The sequence below is a fragment of the Rhinoderma darwinii genome, chromosome 5 (genome assembly GCF_050947455.1).
Source record: "Rhinoderma darwinii isolate aRhiDar2 chromosome 5, aRhiDar2.hap1, whole genome shotgun sequence".
NCBI classification, from domain to species: domain Eukaryota; kingdom Metazoa; phylum Chordata; class Amphibia; order Anura; family Rhinodermatidae; genus Rhinoderma; species Rhinoderma darwinii.
The window spans coordinates 180,641,798-180,663,417 of NC_134691.1; the positions used below are offsets into that span (position 1 = coordinate 180,641,798).

Genomic DNA, 21,620 nt, shown 5'->3' on the forward strand with positions numbered 1-21,620 from the left:
GATGGGGGCAGCTCCAGACGGAAGGATACAGGGTTGAGGACTTCAATGACCTTATAAGGCCCAATAAATCGGGGAGCAAACTTCCTGGACGGGACCTTAAGGCGCAAGTTCCTGGACGACAACCAGACCAAATCCCCGACGACAAACCGGGGGTTAGCAGAACGTCTACTATCCGCCTGAATCTTTTGTGCGCTCTGGGACGCCTCTAGGTTCTTCTGAACCTGGGCCCAGACAGTGCACAGTTCCCGATGAACATCCTCTACCTCAGGATTATTGGAACAACCAGGGGAGACGGAGGAGAACCTTGGGTTAAACCCGAAATTACAGAAAAACGGGGAGACCCCTGACGAGTTACTGACCCGGTTATTCAGGGAAAATTCAGCAAGGGGAAGGAATGAGACCCAATCGAATTGACAGTCAGAGATGAAACACCTTAAATATTGTTCCAGGGATTGGTTGGTCCTTTCCGTTTGGCCGTTAGTTTCGGGATGGAAGGCGGAGGAGAAGGACAGATCAATCTCCAACTTTTTACAAAAGGCTCTCCAAAATAAGGAAACAAATTGTACCCCTCTGTCCGAAACGATATTGACTGGGGCCCCATGGAGACGCAGGATGTGTTTCACAAACAAAGAAGCTAACGTCTTGGCGTTAGGTAGCTTCTTAAGGGGCACAAAGTGGCACATCTTGCTGAAGCGGTCGACTACCACCCACACCACCGACTTGCCCTGAGATGGAGGCAAATCGGTGATAAAATCCATGGAGATATGGGTCCAAGGTCTCTGGGGAATGGGCAAGGGACGTAGTAGGCCCGCAGGTCGGGACCTAGGGGTTTTGGACCTAGCGCAAACCTCACAAGCGGCGACGTAAGCCCTAACATCTTTAGGCAACCCAGGCCACCAATAGTTTCTGGTAATGAGGTGTTTGGTGCCCAAGATGCCAGGATGACCAGATAGAGCGGAGTCATGGTTTTCCCTGAGTACCCTCAGCCGGTATTGCAGGGGAACAAACAGTTTGTCCCCAGGGACGTTCCCGGGAGCTGCACCCTGATCAGCCGCGATATCAGAAGCTAAATCAGAATCCGTGGCAGAGACGATTATACCAGGGGGTAAAATACAAGCGGGATCCTTCTCGGAAGGAGGATTGGCCATGAAACTACGTGACAGAGCATCAGCCTTAATATTCTTGGACCCAGCCCTATAGGTAACCAAGAAATTAAATCTGGTAAAGAATAGTGCCCACCGAGCTTGTCTAGGATTAAGCCTCCGGGCCGATTCTAGGAAAACCAGATTCTTGTGATCCGTAAGGACCGTTACCTGGTGTCTGGCCCCCTCCAGGAAGTGCCGCCACTCCTCAAAAGCCCATTTAATGGCTAGAAGTTCGCGGTTGCCAATATCATAGTTACTCTCCGTGGGCGAAAACTTCCTAGAGAAGTAAGCACAGGGGCGGAGATGGGTGAGGGAGCTGGTACCCTGGGACAAGACGGCCCCCACTCCCACCTCGGAAGCGTCAACCTCCACAATAAATGGCTCCTCTTGGTTGGGCTGAATCAGCACGGGGGCCGAGATAAAGCACTTCTTGAGAGTCTCAAAGGCCTGGACGGCCTCAGGGGGCCAATGGAGGACATCAGCACCCTTGCGGGTAAGGTCCGTGAGAGGCTTAGCGACGACCGAGAAGTTGGCAATAAATCTCCTGTAATAGTTGGCGAACCCTAAAAAACACTGTAACGCCTTAAGGGAGGCAGGTTGGACCCATTCCGCCACAGCTTGAACCTTGGCAGGGTCCATGCGGAATTCATGAGGAGTGAGGATTTGCCCTAAAAATGGTATCTCCTGTACCCCAAAGACACATTTTTCAGTCTTAGCAAACAGATTATTCTCCCGAAGGACCTGGAGCACCTTCCTGACATGCTCCACGTGAGAGGACCAGTCCTTGGAAAACACCAGTATGTCATCAAGGTACACAACAAGAAAATTACCCAGGTACTCTCTCAGGATTTCATTAATAAAATTCTGGAAGACAGCAGGGGCGTTACACAACCCAAAGGGCATGACCAGGTATTCGAAATGACCCTCGGGTGTGTTGAACGCAGTTTTCCACTCATCCCCCTCTTTGATGCGAATAAGGTTATATGCCCCCCGTAGATCGAACTTAGAAAACCATTGGGCTCCCTGAACCTGATTAAAAAGATCCGGAATCAAAGGAAGTGGGTACTGGTTCCTTACAGTGACCTTATTCAGGTTACGATAATCAATGCACGGCCTAAGACCACCATCCTTCTTCCCCACGAAGAAGAAGCCGGCACCTACAGGAGAAGTCGAGGGGCGAATGAAACCCTTGGCCAGGCATTCCTGGATATACACCCTCATGGCTTCACGTTCAGGACATGAAAGATTAAATATCCTACCTTTAGGAAGCTTGGCACCAGGCACCAAATCGATAGCGCAATCGTAATCTCTATGGGGGGGCAACACCTCGGAGGCCTCCTTAGAAAACACATCGGCGAAGTCCTGAACGAACTCAGGAAGCGTGTTTACCTCCTCCCGGGGAGAAATAGAGTTAACAGAAAGACATGACATAAGACATTCATTACCCCATTTGGTGAGATCCCCAGTATTCCAATCAAACGTGGGATTATGCAACTGCAACCAGGGAAGGCCTAAAACCAGATCAGACGATAATCCCTGCATTACCAGTACAGAGCACTGCTCCAAATGCATGGAGCCAACCAGGAGTTCAAAAACAGGAGTATGCTGAGTAAAATAACCATTAGCAAGGGGAGTAGAGTCGATTCCTACTACAGGGATAGGATAAGGTAAATCAATACAAGGCATCTTTAGAGACATAGCAAATTCCACAGACATGATATTAGCAGATGAGCCAGAATCCACGAAAGCACTGCCCGTGGCAGACCGGCCAGCAAACGAGACCTGAAAGGGAAGCAAAATTTTATTGCGTTTCACATTAACGGGAAATACCTGTGCGCCCAAGTGACCTCCCCGATGATCACTTAGGCGCGGAAGTTTTCCGGCTTCTTATTCTTGCGCCTGGGACAGGTGTTCAGTAGATGCTTGTCGTTCCCACAGTAGAAGCAGAGACCGTTCATTCTGCGAAACTCCCTACGTTGTCGAGGGGACATGGAGGCCCCGAGTTGCATAGGTACCTCCGAGTCCTCCGTGGAGGGGCGAGGAGGCGGGACCTCGGGGGGGATCGCAGAAAAGTCAGAGGGGAGCACACTGAAGCGTTCTAGCTGACGTTCCCTGAGACGTCGGTCAAGTCGTACTGCTAGGGCCATAACCTGGTCAAGAGAGTCAGACGAGGGGTAGCTAACCAGCAGATCCTTCAGGGCGTCAGATAATCCTAACCTAAACTGGCACCTTAGGGCCGGATCGTTCCACTGAGAAGCTACGCACCACTTCCTAAAATCAGAACAGTATTCCTCAACCGGTCTCCTACCCTGACGTAAGGTCACCAACTGACTCTCGGCTAAAGCAGTCCTGTCAGTCTCGTCGTAAATGAGTCCGAGGGCAGAGAAAAAACGATCAACAGAGGAAAGTTCAGGGGCGTCAGGAGCCAAGGAGAAGGCCCACTCTTGGGGCCCTTCCTGGAGTCGGGATATGATGATACCCACCCGCTGGTTCTCGGAACCTGAGGAGTGGGGCTTAAGGCGGAAATATAGTCTGCAACTCTCCCGGAAGGAGAGAAACGTCTTACGGTCCCCTGAAAACCGGTCAGGTAACTTGAGGTCGGGTTCTAGAGGTGAGGTGGTGCGCCCAACCCTTTGGGCCAGGGCCTGGACCTGTAGGGAGAGGCCCTGCATCTGCTGGGTCAGGGTCTCAAGGGGGTCCATGATAGCGACAGCGTAGGAGAAATGGTAGACTAGGTAAGGGCTTGTTATTCTGTGATGGCAGGAAGGAGGTGAAGGGAAAGTGAGCCCTAATCTACCCACCGCCCTGTCCCTGCCTACTTGCAACGACCCGCCCTAGGCGACGAGGTACAACTGGGCGGCGGTCCCTACGCTGTCTAAGTGCACAGGAAAACAAACAGGGAACACGCAAGGGAAGGGGCAGTAGCAACGGAACGCCACGAGGAAACGGAGCGGCGAACGAACAGTCAGGACCAGGACGAAGTGAGTAACCCGAGCGGGCACGGAGACAGAAGCAAGCCAGGGGCAAAGCAAAGCAAAGCAAGTCAAGTCAAGGAGAACTGCAGCAAGGCAGAAGCACGGCAGAAGCAGGCTGGAGCAAGCAGCAGTGGGGCCAGGAATCCAAAAGAATAACAAGCAATGAGGAAGAGAAAACTGCAGGTATAAATGGACAGGGGGCGGAGCTAACTCCGACTGACCAGGCCGCGATAGGCTCTCCCACTCCTGAGCCTGCCACCCTGATTGGTGGGAGCCGGTGTCAGTCTAAGAGGTCTGGCCTCAGGTGTCGACTGATTAACCCTGGGAGTCTCCACAGACGTAGTGCCTGGCAGATCCTTTACAGATGCCGTGACGATAGCAGCATCAGCACCCGGCGGCCGAGTAGCCCCCCCCCAAGGGTAGTGGTTCTCCGGGTGCTGACGCCGGCCCTGCAGATGTCAACAGGCCCTTACAGTTTGCTGGAGTAAGGGTATGTTCACACGCTAGCTGTGATTTACGGCTGAAATGACAGCCTGTTTTCAGAAGAAAACAGCTGCCTCGTTTCAGCCGTAAATGCAGCTCCTCGTAATATACGAGGCGTCTGTGACGCTCGTAAATCTTGAGCTGCTCTTCATTGAGTTCAATGAAGAACAGCTCAAATTACGTTGCAAAGAAGTGCCCTGCACTTCTTTGCCGAGGCAGTCAATTTACGCGTCGTCGTTTGACAGCTGTCAAACGACGACGCGTAAATTACAGGTCGTCTGCACAGTACGTCGGCAAACCCATTCAAATGAATGGGCAGATGTTTGCCGACGTATTGCAGCCCTATTTTCAGACGTAAAACGAGGCATAATACGCCTCGTTTATGTCTGAAAATAGGTCGTGTGAACCCAGCCTCAGATGCAACAATTTTTTTTAAAGGTGAACGCTTCCTAATACATGTGTTCAATCTTTCGACAAGGAGTGCAACCGCAACCGGGTCCAATTAGTATAAAATAAAATAAAAATAATCACCTCTTCACTTCTTTCTGGATGCCAAGCAGCATCAGGGCCTTATATGTGACGCAACACTAAATGTCCAGAGTGCTGTGTCACATACATAACATTGTACCTTGTATAAGCCGCGGACTGCTGTAAGAGCCTGAGGAAAGAAGCTGAGCAGTGAGTACATACTTTTTTATTAATGTTTTTTTATTTTACTGTCTATTTGAGAAGTGGGTAGATTGATCGGGGGGGGGGTATGGGGCCCGGCACGGGCTTCTACCTTGCTATGCCCCAGAGACTGAAATCTCTAATTTCCGCTATCATTTACGCCCCTAGCATAAATTACAAAGAATCTATCGGACCGCGGCCCCTTTTGTTAAGACACGCCTCTTAGGTTAAAAGTGCTAAGAGCGGCAGAAAATGCCCAATTTTACACTGAAAATTGTGACTTCTAAGCCTTTTGGAACTGGTGCAGAAAGGTTAATGAATTCCCCTTTGTGTTGTGCTGTTCCTCTGTTAATCTTACTGGAAATTTATGAATAAATGAACAACTGGTTGTTACCAGCTGGGGTAGTGTCCCTAAACAGTCTGACACTGTCTAATTAGTGCTGACTTCCCCCTTTAAAATTGGGCGTGTTCTTACTCAGTCTGGAACTGTCAGAACTGATTGGACAGTGTCAAGCTGTGTAGAGACACCCCCCCCCAACTAATAACATACCGTTGTCAATATATTCATACATTTCTAGAAGGAATAACAGATGACCGGCACAACACACAGTTCTTAGAAAATATTATTCAGAATTGTTATTTCATGGGGAATACAAGAATTTACTAAAACTGACATGTCAGGAGAGATGACAGGTCCTCTTTAAAACAGAGTTCCCAAACCAGTGGCTTGGGAGCCACATGTGGCTCTTCAGCACCTTCAGGTCCACCTGTGGGGGACCTCTGCCTTAAAAGAGCAAACGTTAAAGAACTGTATGGCAGATGATAAAGTAGATCAGGGCTGCGTAATCTGCAAAATCATTTGGCATGTATGTACTAATAGTGCACTGTGTGTCTAGCAGCATGGTACAGTGTGCCTGGCACTGTTATGGGGGTACTGTGTGGCTGGCACGCTTATGGGGGTACTGTGTGGCTGCCACTATTATGGGGGAACTATTGGACTGTATGAATTCTATTCTAAGCAACTTAAAGGAGCAATACAGACAAAATTGTTACAGTATCACGCCTAGTTCAGACCATGACTGGTATTGTTTTGGAATCCCTGTGTCATACAATGCCTCCTCAAGTACTGCAGTAGGCATAACACAGGGCATCAGTTTTATCTGGAGTGCTCCGCAGCATATACCATAAAAGTCTGACAAGGTGGAAAGGTGGTCCTTTTCATTTTAGTTTATGGCAGTTGTGAAATGTACCAAAAATGATAACCCGTGGCCACTTCATCTCCTCCTCTCCTTGGTGCCAGATAGGTAATGCTGCATTTGTTGAATCCACAGGTCTACGTGACTACATTTCACATGACAGGAATCAGAAGAGGACATATTGTTATCAGAATCTCTTCTCAGCCATTCACTATTTCTTTAACTTCAATCATATCTCAGCACAGAGGTAAAATATTGAAAGAAACAGCTTTCACATGTTAATGTACAATAAGAATAAGGCTTTTTAATTATCTTCCCTAATTCTTCCATTTACACGAGCCAATAATTGGGAACGAGAGTTCTTACGAATGCTCGTTCCCAATTATTTGCCGTGCAAACAGGGCAGTGATCATCCAATAAATGAGCAAACGCTCATTCGTCATCTGATCACATAGTTTATGCAGCCTATAATATCATCGTTGTGGGCAGCACGTCTAAAAGTGTAAACAGAGTATGTGCTGCCAAGAATGATGCCAACTAATGGGGACCGAACGATTGCATTAACAATCGTTTGTTCCCATAGTATAGCATCGGCTTATGTAAAAGTCGTCTGTTAACGTGCGCCAATTGACTTGATATATCGTTGATTGGCGCTCGTTATAGGCAGAAATCTGCACGTGCATGCCAGTTATAACTTCTGTGGGCAGGGGGAGGGTTGTTGAGCTGTGAGTGACTCCCCATGATCTCATTGACTCCTCTGCTTTCTTATGAAACATTATTGTTTGGAAACTTATTACTAAACAAAACACAAGAGATGATGAATTATTGAACCGCGAGATGTAGGATTTGAGAACAAGTTTAGCCAAACTAATTGTGGATGAAATTTGTCAGCTGTAAACCATTCACAATGTATAATAGGAAAATACTATAGAAATAACGATAGACAATGTTGTGGTGATTTCATACCGTATAATAATTATTTACTAGATACATCAGTAACCCAGTCTGCATCTTCAGTTCTGGTAGACAATACCTTTATAATATACTTGAGTTATGTATGTACAGGTGTATATTTATTTGAAAAGACTCTATGCTTATCCCTACTCCTTTTTTTTATACGCCATATCCGTTTGTACCTGCCATATACTGTATTTTGAAAATATAAATAAAAATTTTTAGAAAAAAGAAATAGTGCAACTTCCTAAACCTGTATCCGTCAGGTCCGCAGGACTGACGGGTTCAGTGACAGCCGGTCCTATGTGTCTCTGACACGCAGGATCGAGCTGTCAACGATCACAACTAAGTTCATAACATTTGATAAAATGTATTTAGGAAGTTGCACCAAACACAATGATGCACAATTTTATTTAAAAAAAACAAAACACGATGTCAAAAGTTTCATAGCGTTTAAAGCTTATTATTGTAGAATTATTGTAGAGTTCTACACAAAGCTGTATTTGCTATTTGTAATTTATACTGTATGTTTTGGGGTGGGTAACTGTGTAAGGAAATGTGTGGAGGTAACTGTGTGATGCACTCTTTGGTGGGGTCGGATAATTATGGGAATATCCTATAGCAGCTGGGACAAGGTATGATATAATACAAACCCCAGCTGCTGGAAATACTGTTTTTAAAGAGTTAGGGCATTGCCAGAAGTGGCGGAATTGCTCTGGAATTCCACTGTGGACAGTCCGCAGCAGAAATTCGCAGCGGACATTTTCTCCATTGCTTTCCTCAGCTTTTTAGTGAGGTTCGTTTACACGTTGCGGAAAACTCAGCTGCGGACCATAGGCTGCGGTGCGGAATTTGGTGGCTGTTGCGGACGTGTAGCGGACTTGTTGCGGACTCCTTGCGGAATTTCTCCATTGACTTCAATGGAGATTCAAAATTCCGCAATGAAGTCCGCAGATACTATGTGTGCTGCGTAGCGTATTGGTTTTACGAACATGATATTTCTTCATTCTGGCTGGACCTATGTATTTCTAGGTCTACAGCCAGACTGAGGCCCCATGCACACTAACGTAAAAATGCCTGTAATCACGGGCCGTTATTACGGCACAGGAAGGCCCATAGAAGTCAATGGGGCTACCGTAATTACAGGTGACTACGTGTGTGCACCTGCAATTACGGGAGCGTTGCTAGGCGACGTCAGTAAATAGTCACTGTCCAGGGTGCTGATAGAGTTAAACGATCGGCAGTAACTGTTTCTGCACCCTGGACAGTGACTTCCGATCACAATATACATCAACCTGTAAAAAATAATAGAAGTTCATACTTACCCAGAACTCCCTGCTTCTTCCTCCAGTCCGGCCTCCCAGGATGACGTTTCAGTCCATGTGACGGCTGCAGCAAATCACAGGCCAATCACAGGCTGCAGTGGTCACATGGACTGCCGCGTCATCCAGGGAGGTCGGGCTGGATGTCAAGAGAGGGACTCGTCACCAAGACAACGGCCGGTAAGTATGAATTTCTGTTACTTTTACTAGGGAAAGGGCTGTCCCTTCTCTCTATCCTGCACTGATAGAGAGAAGGGAAGTACTTTCACCTCAATACGCAACGGCTAGTCCGCATCAATTTAATGCCCATTTTAGGCAGAGCCGCAACAGAATCTGCAACGCAGATTATGTGCGGCATTGATGCGGACAGTGGCGGAAGAAATACGCCACGTCTGGCCATGCCCTTAGGGTATGTTCACACGCAAACTCAAAAACTTCTGAAAATACGGAGCTGTTTTCAAGGGAAAACAGCTCCTGATTTTCAGACGTTTTTTTAAGCCTCTCGCGATTTTCGCTGCGTTTTTTACGGATGTTTTTGGAGCTTTTTTTTATAGAGTCAATGAAAAAAGGCCCCAAAAACGGCCCAAGAAGTTTTTTCAAAATGGCCACATAAAAAACGGCCCGTCGGAACAGAACACAGTTTTTCCCATTGAAATCAATGGGCAGATGTTTGGAGACGTTCTGCTTCCGATTTTTCGGCCGTTTTTCGGGCGTTTATGGCAGTATGAACATACCCTTAGGCCCCATGCACATGACAGTGCCCGTAATTACGGTCCGTGCTTACGGGCACGGCCGGCTGCAGACAGTCATCTGCATTTGTGGACCGTGCTCCCATTTTAAAGTATGGGAGCACTGTCTGTCAAATAAAAAAATAGGACATGTCCTATTTTTTACGGAAGGTTTCTACGGTACGGACACCTTCCCGTAAATATATCGGCCATGGAAATTAATAGGTCGGTAATTACGGACCGTAACTACGAACAAAATCTACGGTCATGTGCATGGGGCCTTAGGCAGGGTTCACTTGGTGAGTTTTTGTACTGTTTTGTACTGTGTGGTTATCATGCATTTATTTGTTTTGGTTGATGAACTCTCATTGAGAGACATGGTAGTTTATCTACCAAAACAAAAAAATTCATGCTAAAAACGTAAAAAAATCGGACCATGTGAACCCAGCTTAAAGCTACATTCACACGATCGTGATAGATTTACGCGCATAAAAAACGAGTGTAAATCTATCCGTGTGCGTTATGTTATTGCATCTGTGCTTTTTATCTTATGCATCCGTGTGCTGTGCGTGGTTTTCAGGCGCCCATTGGCTTCCATGGGCTCGTAAGTACGCACCAATATAGGACATGCAGTGAGTTTCACGCAACGGACACTCGCTGCGTGAAAACTCCTGCATACGTGAACGGCCCCATTCCATGCACAGAACATGGACAAAATTCATGTTTGTGTGAATGGGCCCTAAGAGGGATCTCCATATCAGTCAGTAATTGACAGACATGAAGATTCCCTTTATCTTTACAAAGAGGCAGTTTTTTTTAAATTATATAGCACTGTCCCTTAGGCCTCATGCACACTTCCATCACCGTTTTCTCGGCCGTTTTTTACGGATCCGTGTGTCCATTTTGGTATCCGTGTGTACTCAGTGTCCGTTTCGTCTTTCCATTTTAAACGTACGTTGTGCCGTTCCGTGTTTCCGTTAAGAAAACTGAAGGTATTGAACTTCATTTGAACTTGTCACATGTCCCAGTCTGTGAACTTTGGCACTCCCTGCCATTGCTAGGGCAACGGATCCGTCAAAAACGGACGGCACACTGAAGCCTTCCGTGTGCTGTCCGTTTTTTTGATGGACCCATTGACTTCTATGGGCCCCACGGTCACTGAATCACTGACCAGAGTAGGACATGCTCTACTTTGGACGGAACGGAACGGATCCGTCAAAATAACTGAAATGTGCATGGGCCCATTGAAATGAATGGGTTCCGGGTGCTATCAGTGACAAAAACGTATAGCACCCTGAAGGAAAAGACTGAAGTGGGCATGAAGCCTTAGCCGCTGCAAGACCTTATCAGCTGCTGCAAAACCTCATTTGAATAAGATAATGCCAATTTATGTTATTCACTCAAAGACATGACTTCATCTAGAAAAAGTGCTAATCGTATCTAATGGCTGTGTTAAAGGGGTTGTCCCACCATTAGGAATCATATTCATTGTACAGATCGTAAGGAAATTGAACAATGTTTTTCATTTACATGTTTTAAAAAAAGATCAAGCAAAGAGTTGTGACATTAAAGTGGTTGTCCACTACTGGACAACTGATGACCTATCCACCGGATAGGTCATCAGTACATGATGTGTGGGGTCCGACACCCGGACCACGCACCATTATGCCGCTCCGGCTGCCTCCGAGCATTGGGCGTCCATGCCGGAAGCAGTTGGCTCCAGCCACTGAATAGGGGCGAGCTGCCATTCTGCAGCTCTGCTCCTATTCAAGTGAATAGGAACAGAGCTGCAGTTCGGCAGCACGGCCGCTATGCTTTGTACGGAGCCAACTGCTTCCGGCTCCGTACATAGCATAATGGGTCATAACATCCGGTAGCCGGAGCCGAGGTAGCCGGAGCAGCTTAACGGTGCGGGGTCCTGGTGTCAGTCCCGCACTGATGATATACTGATGACCGATCCGGTGGATAGGTCATCAGTTGTTCAGTAGTGGACAACCCCTTTAAGTCCTCATGCCCACGAACGTGTTTTTGCAGCTGCAATCCACTCACAAATCTGCGGGTGAAATGTGGACCTATTCATTTCTAGGGACTCATGCACATGACCGTGGTTTCCACAGTCCGTGCATTGGCCGGAAACACGGATTTGCGGTCCAGGGTCATTGAAATCAATGTGTGCACGGTCCGTGAACTGCGGGCGGCCCGCAGATGACACTCCGCGGCCTTACTTACATAATGTTCAAAGTGTGTAGCAAAGTGCACCCCTACCTCGAATTACGCCTGAAAAAACGGATCCATTATGCCTACAAACATCTGCCCATTGTTTTCAATGGGTTTTACGATGTTCTGTTCCAACGAGGTGTAATTTTACGCGTCGCTGTCAAAAGACGGCGCTTAAAAAGACGCCCGCGTCAAAGAAGTGCATATCACTTCTTGGGACGTTTTTGGAGTCGTTTTTCATTGACTCCATTGAAAAACAGCTCCAATAACGTTCGGAAAATACGCCACGAAAAACGCGAGTTGTTAAAAAACTTTTGAAAATCAGGAGCTGTTTTCAGGCGAAAACAGCTCCGTAATTTCAGACGTATTTTGCTACAGCGTGTGAACATATTCTTATGGTGAATTTACATGTGGCAGTTTTTTGCTGTTTTTGGCACAATTTGCATCAATAAAAACACCGATATCTGTAACTATGCCCTAATCCTAGCCGTTATTTTTGGGTGGAAAAGGTGGCAACCCTAGCTAGAACTCCAAACAACAGTAGTAACTGTGACAAGTAAATATTGTGCCTCTTCTTGTCATTCCAACCTATGACAATTTCCTGTTGTGCAACATGACTTGTTACATAAAATATAATAAAGATTGGGTAATAAAACAACCTGGGCCTGTTCTTTCAATACAACTCACACATCAGTTTAACTCCTGCACTGCCAAGGACGTATGTAATACATCATGACTTTAAACGCTTGCCACGGCTAAAACGTACTGTCATTAAAGCCCGGAATCTTAGATTTCCAATGATACCAGGCTCAACATTCAAAGTGCAATATTTGGGGCACAGCACCCGTTTGCAGTTGAGGAGCAGCATGAAAAATTTGACTTTCTGGCTCTGTGTAAGGACAGACGTGGTGCATATTTTCTGCCGCAGATTTTGCTGTGAATCCATATATGTTACCCTATGCGTTGCAAAGGGTGAAATCAGCAGTGAAAATCCACACAATCTGCAGCATCTGAATTCAACCTATAGGAGGAGTGGGAGGAAGAAAGCTCATAGCCTGTAAAGGTCCTCTTACACACCCGTCCTGGGCCATGTAAACGAGAGCCGATCAATGAGACAGCTCGTTGATCGGCGCTCGTTTGCTCCTGTCACAAGGAGCTATGGATGGGGACGAGTGGTCGTTATTCCGATCGCTAATCCCCATACATTATCATCATGTCGGCGGCGTTTACACAGGGAGATGTGGTGCCGACAATGGTAATATTTTTCATTTTTAAACCGATACGATCAGCAGATGAATGAGCGTTTGCTCGGTCATCTGCTGATCGCTGCCCTGTTTACACAGGACAATTATTGGGAACGAGCATTAGGGTATGTTCACACGGCGGGGGTCCGTAACGGCTGAAATTACGGGGATGTTTCAGCCTAAAAACATCCCCGTAATTTCAGCCGTACCGGCATGTGCAGGCGCTTGAACGCCGCGTCACTTACGGCCGTAATTAGCGCTGCTATTCATTGGAGTCAATGAATAGCGGCTCCAATTACGGCCAAAGAAGTGACAGGTCACTTCTTCTACGCGGGCGTCTATTTACGCGCCGTCATTTGACAGCGGCGCGTAAATATACGCCTCGTGTGAACAGACAAACGTCTGCCCATTGCTTTCAATGGGCAGATGTTTGTCAGCGCTATTGAGGCGCTATTTTCAGACGTAATTCGGGGCAAAAACGCCCGAATTACGTCCGTAAATAGGCCGTGTGAACATACCCTAATATGAACAAGTGTTTGCCCAATAATTGGCTAGTGTAAAAGAGCCTTTGCTGTCATCAGTCCTCCTGTACAACCACTAGTGACCACAGGGGGGGGGATACAGGAGCTATTCTTCATATTATCACCCCTCTTAGGGTATGTTCACACGCTTACTAAAAAATGTCTGAAAATAAGGGAAAACAGCTCCTGATTTTCAGACGTTTTTTAAGCCACTCGCGATTTTCACTGCGTTTTTTACGGCCGTTTTTGGCGCTGTTTTTCTATAGTCAATGAAAAACGGCTAGTGACATGCACTTCTTTTTCGCGGCCGTTTTTTTATGCGTCCGTTTTGCAAAAGGGATGCGTAAAAAACGCCTCGTCGGAACAGAACGCCGTTTTTCCTATTGAAATCATTGGGCAGATGTTTGGAGACGTTCTGCTTACGATTTTTCAGCCGTTTTTCGGGACGTTTACGGGCTGAAAACACTACGTGTACACATACCCTTACTGTTGAGAAATGATATGTGCTCTTTAGTTGCCCCATTTAGGGGGTCTTCTTTTTCCTACTACAGAAGTGAGTAGATTGCACAGTTACACATATTAACCCCTGTGCCAAATCAGACTAATTGTTGACTCGCTGACTTATGTGTTTACGGTATTTGGATCAAAGAGGTTTTTCGTCTCTTCAGTTCTGGTGATTATGTGAAGATATATAGACATGGGCACATATGAACTCTGCACATCCTCAACTTTAAAAAAAATAAAAAATCAGTTCAAGTTTATTGACAAAAGCAGCAATAACATAGTCCAACTTACAATAGCATATGCAATAGTATTGTCATCACATCAAGGACACATCCTGAACTTACATTTTTAGGAGGAGTTGTGCGTCTTTTATGCATTTTTTTTTACAAAACGTTGTTTTAATGTAAAATTACATGAATGCCCCCCATGAGAGTAAAGTGATGGGTGTCATTTTCACAATGTGCCAGGTGTCTACTTTCATAAAATATATGGGTATGCGGCATAATGGGATTATTTAAGAAAAAAAAAATGTAATTCAGGTTTTATTTGTTTTTTTTAATTATGTGAAAAATGTCCCGGCAGCTAAATGGTAAAAAATCAATTCTCATTTCATGGAAATAATTAATAATTTAGCAACTGTGTTTCTGTAGGAATCAAAAATATATTATGATACAATGTAAAATGCTCCATATTAGCACTCATATGGCCTGAGCCATTAGTGACAGATGACTTTAGAATGTTTATGATACAGTTTCAATATGTAAGAGTTCACTGTACCTTCTGACAATACCTCTCCACAGTTTTGCACCTGAAAAATTAAAGTGTAAAGAAAAAGTCAGGAATTATGTAATATTAAGAGAAAAAAATATCGGGAAATCTGTCCATAGTATTCATGCGACATGTCAGCGGCTGCTATTCCCTTACGTCACTCATTGCATATTTCCATATTGTCACGCCTTCCCTTATTATTCCTGTGTGGAATGCTGGAAATGCTGTATCATGTAGTCCAACTACAATTCTTTTCCACAATGTTCAAGCCGATGATATCAGGTGTCATATGAGGGTATAACCAAGAAAATATTATGTAATGCCTGGAGTTTTTATTTAAAGGGGTTTTCTGGTTTCTGGACTCAAATTAACTAGAACATATATGGCATATCAACATTATAAGGCTGTGTTCACATCAGTGTTGCTTTCCGTTGAGGGGTTCCGTCTGAGCTCCCCCTCCGGGAAATCCTTCAACGGAGAGCTAACGGAAACCTAAGCTTCCATTTGCATCATCATTGATCTTAATGGTGACAGAAACTTTGCTAATGGTTTCCGTTTGTGACCGTTGTCACCGCTATTGATTCCGTCAAAACAACGCAACCCAGTCACAATGGTGACAAACGCAAACTGTTAGCAAAGTTTCCGTCACCATTGAGATCAATAGTGATACAAACGGAAGCTAAGGTTTCCGTTTGCCTTTCCGTTGAGGGGTTCCCCCTGAACAGGACCTAAGCCATAAATGTATGATAAGTGAGGGTCCCAGCTCTGGGACAACCACCTATCAGAATGGGTTGCTCTGACCCGTACCACATAGTCGAGTGGCTGCAGATTGAATGGACATTGACTTTAATTCAATGGGAGTAACGTAAAAATCAAAGCAAGTTTGCTCGGCTCTTTCCATAACTCCCATAGACTTGGATGGAGATAGCCAGGCACATGCATGGCCATCTCTTTCTTCTGTCATTGGCTGGATGGAGCCATCGCCAGCCTCCTTGCCTGGTAGACTGGGGGCCAGGAGATCCTTGTTCTCCCAATAAGTGGAGGTCCTGTGGATAGGCCATAAATGTCTGAGATTGGAATACCCCCTTTTTCTGAAACTGAATACTTTGTAAATCTATTCCTCCTCATTTTCAAGTTCTTTGTGTTCTGTCAAAGTTAAAAAAAATTCTTGTTTACATCCAGAGACCGGTAGAAATCTAGGCCTGCAGGGCTCACAGTTTATAGGGGGATACATTTGTATCCAGAATAGGCATTCCTCTAAAAGTTACATTTAAAAATTCAGACTGATACGTTTTCCCTCCACTGATACTTTGTACAAATGATCAGGACAGCAGAGATTTGTGCTGCTGATTTATTTAGATCACAGATGATTGCCTGGACTAGATACAACTGTTTATACCTCTCAGCTGTCAAAAGTAATAAAGGGTAACTTCCATCTCAGACATTCATGGCATATCCACGGGATATGCCAAAAATATCTGATAGATGCAGGTACCAACTCTGGGACAAGCGCCTCTCTCCAGAACAGGGGTCACCTAACCCCGTCCTGTCTGGTCAGGCTGTTTGGCTGTTTCCATAACTCCCATAGGAATCAATAGCTAAAGTGTTCAGGGCCAGCTCTGCGTTGACACTTCACCTGGATGCGGTGGCCATCTCATCATGTGGGGACTCAGCGGGACTGAGTTTGGGTTCTCGAAATAGGTGAGTGTCCCATAGCTGGGACCCGCATCTATCAGACTTTTATGGAATATCCTGTCGATGGGAATATCCCTTTAAAGAGGCTCTGTCACCAGATTTTGCAACCCCTATCTGCTATTGCAGCAGATAGGCGCTGCAATGTAGATTACAGTAACGTTTTTATTTTAAAAAAACGAGCATTTTTGGCCAAGTTATGACCGTTTTTGTAGTTATGCAAATGAGGCTTGCAAAAGTCCAAGTGGGTGTGTTTAAAAGTAAAAGTCCAAGTGGGCGTGTATTATGTGCGTACATCGGGGCGTTTTTAATACTTTCACTAGCTGGGCGCTCTGAAGAGAAGTAACATCCTCTTCTCTTCAGAACGCCCAGCTTCTGACAGTGCAGATCTGTGACGTCACTCACAGGTCCTGCATCGTGACGGCCACATCGGCACCAGAGGCTACAGTTGATTCTGCAGCAGCATCAGTGTTTGCAGGTAAGTCGATGTAGCTACTTACCTGCAAATGCTGATGCTGCTGCAGAATCAACTGTAGCCTCTGGTGCCGATGTGGCCGTCACGATGCAGGACCTGTGAGTGACGTCACAGATCTGCACTGCCAGAAGCTGGGCGTTCTGAAGAGAAGTGGATGATACTTCTCTTCAGAGCGCCCAGCTAGTGAAAGTATTAAAAACGCCCCGATGTACGCACATAATACACGCCCACTTGGACTTTTACTTTTAAACACACCCACTTGGACTTTTGCAAGCCTCATTTGCATAACTACAAAAACGGTCATAACTTGGCCAAAAATGCTCGTTTTTTTTAAATAAAAACGTTACTGTAATCTACATTGCAGCGCCGATCTGCTGCAATAGCAGATAGGGGTTGCAAAATCTGGTGACAGAGCCTCTTTAAGTCATTTTTTTTTAACCTCTGAAGGTAAATACCGACAACATTCAGAGATTTCAACAATGAGGAGGATTTGAAATTAACATAAAGTTGTAAAACTTTTAATTTTAAAATGATTATGAACTGGAAAATCCCTTATGCTGGATTCACACAGAGCATCTTGCTGCGTTTTAATGGCGTTTTTGTGTGGCATTTTTTCATGCAGTTCAGTGCGATCAGATGTAACATTAAAATCTATAGTCAAATATCAAATGCACTACACACAACTGTGTTTTGGTCTGTGCCGTTTTTGAGACAATTTTGTGGTCAGTAGGATTTTTTTCCAAACACAGCATGCTCTGAATATGGCATTTTTTCAGACGTTTTTCCCATAGGCTTCACTACTGGACTTCAAAAAGCCAGAAAAAATCACATACAAAAAGACGCCACATAAAAAACGCCACAAAAAACGCCACTGAAAATGACATATAAAATGCATGTTACATTTGAAAACTGCTAGCATTTTTAGAAGCGTTTTTGATGCAGTTAAAAACACCAGAAAAATTCTGTGTTGGAAGGAGGCCTTAAAGGGGTTGTCCAGTCCCTAAAAATTGATGGCCTATACTCAGGATAGGCCAACAATAGCTGAAGGGTCAGGGTCCAACTCCCGGGACCCCCGCCGATCAGCTGTTTTGAAGGGGGTGCAGCGCTCGTACGAGCGCTGCTTCCACTTAATTTCTATTTGCTCACTGTGAATCGCCGACACAGATGTAGCGGTGATTCACAGGTATTGCAGCCTCCTCCTATTTACATCAATGAGAGTAGGCTGCAATACTGTCAATTGCCCCCTTCAAAACAGCTCATCGACGGGGGTCCCGGGAGTCGGGCCCTGACCCATCAGCTATTGTTGGTCTATTCTGAGGATAGGTCTTCCATTTTTAGGGACTGGACAACCCCTTTAAGGCCTCCTTCACACAAAGAAAATTTCTGGCATTTTAAACTGACTCAAAAGCGCATCTAAAACGCTAGCGAATTTAAAATGAAACTTGCAGATTTTTAACGCATTTTTGGTGGCATTTTTCATTTGGTGTCATTTTGTACGTACTTTTTTTACTGGAGTTTTAAAGTCCTATAGAGAAGCCTATGAGAAAAACGCCATAGAAAACGCAGCAGTGTGTAAATCCAGCGTTAATATATTCCCTCTCTGGTAAGAAAAATGCAGTGACCAAACCACCCTTCAACACAAAGTGTGAATGTTCAATACACTATAACACCCTATACCTGACACCCCCTCCCCCATACAAAGAAGAATCAATGATCTGCTGCAAAGCTTCATCCTTTTATTTCCAGCGTAAACCCCCTTGTGCACCGGTAATATAAACCATTATCTGGAAGTTGTATAGAGATATGTAGTATTTTATGCATGTAGAATTTTTCTACTTATGGAGCTGCTTACCTCGACTTCTCGACAGTAAAAAATGTTTGATTATCTGAACCATAACGAGTCCTATTGAAGTGAGTGATAATAAATGATATATCCTCCATGGAGTACGGGCAAGAAACCTGGAAAATAGGGAAAGGACTCAATTAACCTTTGGTTCTGTATATTTGGCAGCATGCACGGTGCTGTGAAAACATTTTTGCCCCCTTCCCAATTTCTTCTATTTTTGCATATTTATCGACCTTGAATGTTTCAGATCATCAAACTACTTTTCATTTTAGCAAAAGATAACACAAAGGAGAGAACACAAAATGCTGTTTTCAAATGTTGATTTCATTTATTAAAGGAAAAGTGCTGTTCAGCGCTACCTGGCCCTATGTGAAAAAGTAATTGCCCCCTTAGCTACTAAATCAACCAGTTAAGCAAATTCAATTGACAATTGGGTTCAATTTCACTGCCACATCCAGGCATGATGACTGCCAGTCCTGTTAAATCTAAACATCACATGAGTAGAACCTGTCTGGCAATGTGAGGCAGCGAAAAGGTCTCAAAAAGCAGCACATGATGCCACGTTCTAAAGAGATTCAAATACAGATGCCAAACGAAGTCATTGAAATTTACAAGTCTGGAAAGGGTTACAAAGCCATTGCTAAAGGTTCAGGACTCCAGCGAATCACCGTGAGAGCCATTATCCACAAATGGAGAAAATGAAACAGTGGTGAACCTCTCCAGGCGTGACCGCTGACTAAAATTTCCTCAAGATCACAAAAGAACCCAGAGGAACATCTAAAGAACTGTAGGCCTCACTTGCCTCAGTTACAGTCAATGTCCACGATTCCACAATAAGAAAGACACTGGACAAAAATAGCATCCATGTGAGACTTGCAAAAGACAAACCACGGCTGACCAAAAAGAACACAAAGGCTCTCATTTGGCAAACATACATCTAGATGACCCCAAGACATTTGGGATAATATTCTATGGACTGATGAGTCAAAGGTGGAACTTTTTGTAAGACATGGGTCTCGTTACATCTGGCGTAAGGCTCACACCGTATTCCATCATAAGAACATCATACCAACTGTCAAACATGGCGGTGGTATTGTAATGGTCTGGGGATGTTTTGAATCTGCAGGACATGGACAACTTGTTATAATTAATGGAAACATGAATTCTGCTCATTATCAGAAAATCCTGAAGGAGAATGTCCGACCGTCAGTTCATGAACTAAAGCTCAACCACAGTTGGGTTATGCAGTAGGACAATGATCCGAAGAACACAAGCAAGTCCACCTCTGAATGGCTTGAAAAAACAAAATAGTGGACGAGTCAAAGTCCTGACTTAAATTCCATTGAGATGCTGTGGCTGGACCTAAAAAGGGCAGTTCGAAAAGGTTATATGCCATGTATTTTTCTTTATTGCATGATGTATCTTATGTGTTGCTCTACTATGAGCAAGTTATTTGTGATCTTTATATTTGTTACAAAATTTGAAAATGCTCTCAATAAAACTGATGTTTAAAAAAAAAAAAAAAGGCCAGTTCATGCTCGAAAACCCTCAAATGTAGTAGATGTAAAACAATTCTGCAAAGAAGAGTGAGCCAAAGTTCCTCCACATCGATGGCGAAAGCATTTAGTAACGACCAGAGTTTTTAGTACAAGACATAATGGATAATCTACGCGATCTTGCAAACTATCAATCAGGAATGATTGTGGGTAAAGCAAACTGGCATAAATACATTGATAAATCTGGCCAAATACCTGAGGGAGTTGAAGAAAAGTTTAAAGGTAGTTTTACACGGGCAGATTTTCGCCGGTTAATAAGCACCGATCCACAATAGTTGATCTGATACATCGTCCCCAAACACTTTGCATCTTGTCAGCAGCACATCCCCATCTTACATGGGCTGCCAACAAGCGACCATTTTTATGGGCCACATAAAACATGTAATCAGCTTGCAAACCAGCAACCAGTTTGCTGGTTTGTCAGATGATCTATGCCGTTTACACAGGGCAATGATCGGGAACAAGCGTTCGTTCGAGTGCTCGATCGCCCAATCATTGGCCCGTGTAATGGGGTTTTTAGACTTGTACAGACAAACCGAAGTATAAGGGTATGTTCACACACAGAGTCAAAAACTTCTCAAAATAGGGAGCTGTTTTCAAGGGAAAACAGCCCATGATTTTCAGAAGTTTTTTGAGCAACTCGCGTATTTCGCTGCGTTTTTCGTGGCGTTTTTTTTACGGCCGTTTTTGGAGCTGTTTTCATTGGAGTCTATGAGAAAACGGCTACAAAAACGTCCCAAGAAGAGTCCTGCACTTCATTTGACGAGGCGTCATTTTACGCGCCGTATTTTGACAGCAACGTGTAAAATGACAGCTCGTCTGCACAAAACATCGTAAGACCCATTGCAAGCAATGGGCAGATGTTTGCCGACGTATTGGAGCCGTTTTTTCAGACGTAATTCGAGGCGTAAAACGCCTCCATTACGTCTGAAAATAGGTTGTGTAAACCCAGCCTTAGGGTATGTTCACACGCACTATTTACGGATGTAATTCAGGCGTTTTACGCCTGGAATTACGGCCGAAAATACTGCTTGAAAGCGTCAACAAACATCTGCCCATTCATTTGAATGGGTTTTACAATGTACTGTGCAGACGGTTATTTTTTTTACCCGCCGCTGTCAAAAGACGGCACATTAAAAAGATGCCCGCGTCAAAGAAGTGCATGTCACTTCTTGGGACGTAATTGGAGCCGTTTTCCATTGACTCCATAGAAAAACAGCTCCAATTACGTCCGTAATGGACGCTGCGAAAAACGGCTGCACTTGCCATTACGTCTGAAATTCAGGAGCTGTTTTCGCCTGAAAACTGCTCCGTAATTTCAGCCG

At 44.9% G+C, this 21,620-nt stretch overlaps 1 protein-coding gene across 1 annotated transcript in view; it reads right to left on the minus strand.

The window, feature by feature from the left end:
* The window catches only part of RETREG1 (reticulophagy regulator 1), a 94,927-nt gene that overhangs the window by 62,960 nt on the left and 10,347 nt on the right, over nt 1–21,620 (minus strand). Inside the window, exons 2-3 of the mRNA XM_075826764.1 lie at nt 18,746–18,852; nt 14,736–14,766 (exon numbers count right to left, since the gene is read on the minus strand). Of these exons, the coding sequence (XP_075682879.1) occupies nt 14,736–14,766; nt 18,746–18,852 (138 nt within the window). The remainder of the gene's footprint in view (nt 1–14,735; nt 14,767–18,745; nt 18,853–21,620) is intronic.